This window comes from Tripterygium wilfordii, chromosome 7 (assembly GCF_013401445.1).
Source record: "Tripterygium wilfordii isolate XIE 37 chromosome 7, ASM1340144v1, whole genome shotgun sequence".
Classification (NCBI taxonomy): Eukaryota; Viridiplantae; Streptophyta; class Magnoliopsida; order Celastrales; family Celastraceae; genus Tripterygium; species Tripterygium wilfordii.
The window spans coordinates 6,446,562-6,451,701 of record NC_052238.1 but is presented as its reverse complement, the minus strand read 5'-3'; the positions used below and the strand labels follow the sequence as shown (position 1 = coordinate 6,451,701).

Below are 5,140 nucleotides of genomic sequence, written 5' to 3'. Positions count from 1 at the left end.
AAAATTATCCTCCGATGGCCGCGGACGCGGAGGTGCCAAAGTTTTCTTCTTAGTGCCCCGCGCTCGCTTGGGGGAGGGTGGGGGTGTGGTGGAACCGGACGCCTCAGCGGCCTTGCGTCGTCCCATGTTGCAAAAGACGAAAACAAATGAGAGCACAATGCAAAAATATGGAAAACACAAGGACAACAAGGTCGGATGCATCTAACAAGCTCAAGTTCCCACAGGCATCCATTTCAAAATATTAATATCATTCAAACAAACCCCGCACTTCAAATGTGGAAGACATAATCTCACCCAATACCACACGCATCAGAAACTTTGCGCAAAAATCAATAATGGGCAAATAAACACCAAAATTCCTCAATGCATGACCCAACATGATATATATGTATATAATGGAGCAATGGACGTGAGCATACAAAGAAACGTGTGTGAATTTGCAATTTCAAACAAAGAAAAGTGGGTGAGACATTTTACGAAACACGTTAGGCATGAAAATGAGAACTTGAGCGCGGGCATATTGCAATAGTGAAGAACAGTTCAAATTGGCAAGAAAACACTCATTCAGGTCACTAGAGCATATCAAAATTGGAACGTGATAATTGCAAGCACTCAAACATGGTTGAGACATTTCATCGAACACGTTGTGTGCACAATGAATACAAGTCAAGAACAAAGTGCAAAATAGTCATGGGTTCCCTTGTATCCTAGAAAGAATGATGGAATAAGAGCAAACAAAACATTCAGACACTTCGAATCCATGTTCAATCAATCCATACAGCCAACCTCCCCCAAATCTCCAATTATCAAGAAATATCAACATATGGCAGCACACAATCTCAAAATTTAAATGCGAAGGAAGAGTGAAGGCATCATACCTGAGAGGGAGATGAACCCAAGTGAGAGAAATGAACGAATGAAAGAAAAGTTGAAAGAAAAATGATGAAGAAGGGGGAAGAACCGGGCTCGAGTGAGAGAACAAGAGAGAAAAGAGAGAAGGTAAAATGGGAAAGGGGCGCGACGCGGGCTGGGGTCTTTAAAAACCCTGGCCCGCGCGTCCGATCGATCGGATTTTCCCACGGGTCAATTGGTTACTTACCCGCTCCGATCGATCGGATATCCATTCCGATCGATCGGATTTTGCCACTGTCCATATTTGCACAATTCTGCATAACCTGCACCAAAACACTTCCAATCCAACCCAGATAGTTTTTAAAACAAGCAAAATAAATATGTACATGAAAATAAAGCAATGCAAAAGAAATTAGGGAACGAAAGTACCCCGGTTGGGTTGCCTCCCAACAAGCGCCTAGTTTATAGTCGATGGCCCGACTATGGCCTGCTCATTGTTGTGGATTTTGGAGAGGAAGAGTGACCTTCCCTCCAGAAAATTCAGCTGCATAATAAGGCTTCAATCTCTGCCCATTCACCTTGAATGAAGTTCCCATAGTTTCATGCTTTAGCTCAACGGCGCTATGAGGAAACACCGCGGTAACTACAAAAGGTCCGGACCATCTCGATTTGAGCTTGCCTGGAAATAGACGGAGTCTTGAATTGAATAACAGCACTTGTTGCCCCACCTTGAACTCCTTTCGAACAATGTGACTATCATGCCATTTCTTGGTCCGCTCCTTATAGATTTTTGCATTCTCATAAGCATCAAGGCGAATTTCATCAAGCTCATTCAATTGCAATAACCATTGTTCTCCCGCACTAGCCATGTCAAAATTCAGAAATTTAATAGCCCAAAAGGCTTTGTGCTCCAATTCAACCGAGAGATGACAAGCTTTCCCAAATACCAAGCGGAAGGGAGACATGCCAATAGGAGTTTTGAAAGCCGTACGGTAAGCCCACAAAGCATCATCGAGCTTTAAAGACTAATCCTTCCTTGAGGCATTGACCGTTTTTTCAAGAATTTTCTTCAACTCTCTATTAGAAATCTCCACTTGGCCACTTGTTTGAGGATGGTAAGGAGTAGCTACCTTGTGAGTAATGCCATATTTGGCAAGCAAGGAATTGAATTGCTCACACAATCGCCCTCGGAGTACCAAATCTTGTAAAATTGTTCTTCTTCAAAAACTTCAACACCCCTTTGGAATCATTGGTGGGCAATGCCATAGCCTCCACCCATTTAGAAACATAGTCAACCGCCACAAGGATATAGTAATTGCCCGAAGAGTTAGGGAATGGCCCCATAAAATCTATCCCCCACACATCAAAGAGTTCCACCTCAAGAATATTGGTCAAGGGCATTTGATTTCGATTGGAAATGTTTCCCGTACGTTGACATTCATCACAAGCAAGAACAAATGAGTAGGCATCCTTGAATAAAGTAGGCCAATAGAAACCGGATTGCAAGACCTTAGCCGCTGTCTTGTTTCCCCCAAAATGACCACCACATTGAAATGAGTGTTAATGTCGCAAGATACTAACCATCTCTTCCTCCGGAACACACCGACGAATAATTTGATCCGCACATTGCTTCCACAAGAAAGGCTCCTCCCAATAATAGAACCGAACAAGATAAAAAAATCTTTTTCTTTGTGAGTGAGATAAGTCCGGAGGAAGGATCTCCTTGGCCAAATAATTGACAAAATCAGCATACCAAGGAGTTGTAGAGGAGTGAATAGCAAGTAATTGTTCATCCGGAAATGTTTCTTTGATAGGAATGGTGGCTTCCTCCCGGCCCTCCAACAATCTAGACAAATGATCCGCCACCACATTCTCGGATCCCCTCTTGTCTCGAATTTCCAAATCAAATTTTTGTAGAAGAAGAATCCATCGAATCAACCTTGGCTTGGCTTCCTTTTTCATCAGTAAGTACCGCAAGGCTGCATGATCGGTATACACAATGACTTTAGAGCCAATCAAGTATGAGCGGAACTTGTCAAGAGCAAAGACAACCGCCAAAAGTTCTTTCTCCGTTGTTGTGTAATTAAGTTGAGCATCATTGAGAGTGCGGCTAGCATAGTAGATAACATATAAAATTTTATTCTTCCTTTGACCAAGAACCGCTCCCATAGCATAATCACTAGCATCACACATGAGCTCAAATGGAATGTTCCAATCCGGAGAAGTAATAATAGGGGCTGTCGTAAGCCTTTCCTTAAGAGTGGTATAGGCTTCCAAGCATTCCTTTGTGAAATGAAACTTGACATCCTTCAACAATAGCTCACACAAAGGTTTGGTTATTTTAGAGAAATCCTTTATGAAACGCCGATAGAAACCCGCATGCCCCAAGAAACTTCGCACCTCTTTAACCGAAGTTGGTGGAGGGAGTTTCTCAATAAGTTCAATCTTAGCTCTATCCACTTCAATGCCCTTTTGAGACATCCGATGCCCCAAGACTATTCCTTCTTGCACCATAAAATGGCATTTCTCCCAATTAAGCACTAGATTGGTTTCTTTACATCTTTGAAGTACCATGGATAGATTTTTCAAACAAGCATCAAATGATGAGCCAAAAACAGAAAATTCATCTATGAACACCTCAATTGTGTGCTCCACCATATCACTGAAAATACTCATCATACACCGTTGAAAGGTGGCCGGTGCATTGCATAAACCGAAAGGCATCCTTTTGTAAGCAAAAGTGCCAAAAGGACAAGTGAAAGTAGTCTTTTCTTGATCTTCCGGAGCAATGGGGATTTGATTGTACCCCGAATAACCATCCAAGAAACAATAGTAAGAATGCCCCACAAGCCTCTCTAGCATTTGATCAATAAAGGGCAAAGGAAAGTGATCCTTCCTAGTGGCATTGTTGAGCTTCCTATAATCAATGCAAACTCGCCAACCGGTAGTAGTTCGGGTGGGAATCAATTCATTCTTCTCATTCTTCACCACCGTGATTCCACCCTTTTTGGGAACTACTTGCACCGGACTTACCCAAGAACTATCCGAGATAGGGTAAATAATTGCTGCATCAAGAAGTTTCAAAATTTCAGCTTTCACCACCTCTTTCATATTAGGATTGAGTCGGCGTTGATGTTCCACCGAAGACTTGTAATCCTCCTCCATCAAAATACGATGCATGCACATAGTGGGGCTAATTCCCCGAATGTCCGCTATTGTCCATCCCAAAGCCATTTTATGCTCCCTCAACACTCTTAAAAGCTTGTCCTCTTCCTCCATATTCAAATTTGAAGAGATAATAACCGGCAAGGTATTAGAGTTTCCCAAATAAGCGTAGCGAAGATGAGATGGAAGAGGTTTCAAAGTAAGTGTCGGAGCTTCCACAATACTTGATTATGGTCTAGAAGGTAAGACACCAAGAGACTCAATTTTCTGGAACCTTCTTGGTTTAGAGTCTTTAATCGATTCTAAACAATTCATGAATTCCACCACATTATCTTTGCAAGAAGTTATGGCAAAAGTATGTGCTACGATATGATCCACCGTGTCTATACGAAAACAATATTCCCCATCCTCCGGGTACTTGGTAGTTTCAAGGATTTTGAATGTGACTTGCTCATCCGCAATTCTTAACACCAAAGTTCCCTTCTCAACATCAATAAGAGTTCTCCCCGTACGCAAGAAAGGTCTCCCCAAAATAATTGGAGTATTGACATCTTCCTCCATATCAAGAATAACAAAGTCCACTGGAAATACCTATTTGTCCACCTTGACAAGAACATCCTCAATGACACCACGGGGATATTTAACTGACCGATCTGCCATAACAAGAGACATTGTAGTGGGGCTGATTTCATGCAAACCAATGAGCTTGGCTATTGATAGTGGCATCAAGTTGATACTAGCTCCCAAATCACATAGCGCCCTTTCAATTACCGTACTACCAATGGTGCAAGGAATGGTGAAACTTCCTGGATCTTTTTTCTTAATTGGAAGCTTTTGCTGCACGATGGCACTACACTCCTCCGTTAATTGGACACTCTCATAATCCTTCAACCTCCGCTTCTTAGAAAGAATTTCCTTCATAAACTTGACATAGCTAGGCATTTGCTCCAAAGCTTCTGCAAAAGGTATATTGATCTGCAATTTCTTGAACACCTCAAGGAATTTTGAGAATTGAGAATCATTCTTGGTGTTTTTCAACCTTTGTGGAAAAGGAATTGGAGGCACATACGCTTTAACCGGAGGTGCTGGCAATGAACTATCGGGCCAATCCATTTCAATTGCA

At 42.1% G+C, this 5,140-nt stretch overlaps 1 protein-coding gene across 1 annotated transcript; it reads right to left on the bottom strand.

Annotated features, from left to right (window-relative positions):
* Positions 1-688: 688 nt before the first annotated feature.
* On the bottom strand, positions 689-4,238 carry LOC120002544. Its single transcript, XM_038851312.1, has 6 exons — positions 3,042-4,238; positions 2,434-2,831; positions 2,049-2,322; positions 1,431-1,531; positions 1,100-1,188; positions 689-878 (listed from the first exon to the last, which is right to left on the bottom strand). The coding sequence occupies exons 1-6, from the start codon at positions 4,129-4,131 to the stop codon at positions 689-691; spliced, it is 2,142 nt and encodes a 713-aa protein (XP_038707240.1). The 5' UTR covers positions 4,132-4,238.
* Between the last annotated feature and the right edge of the window lie 902 nt (positions 4,239-5,140).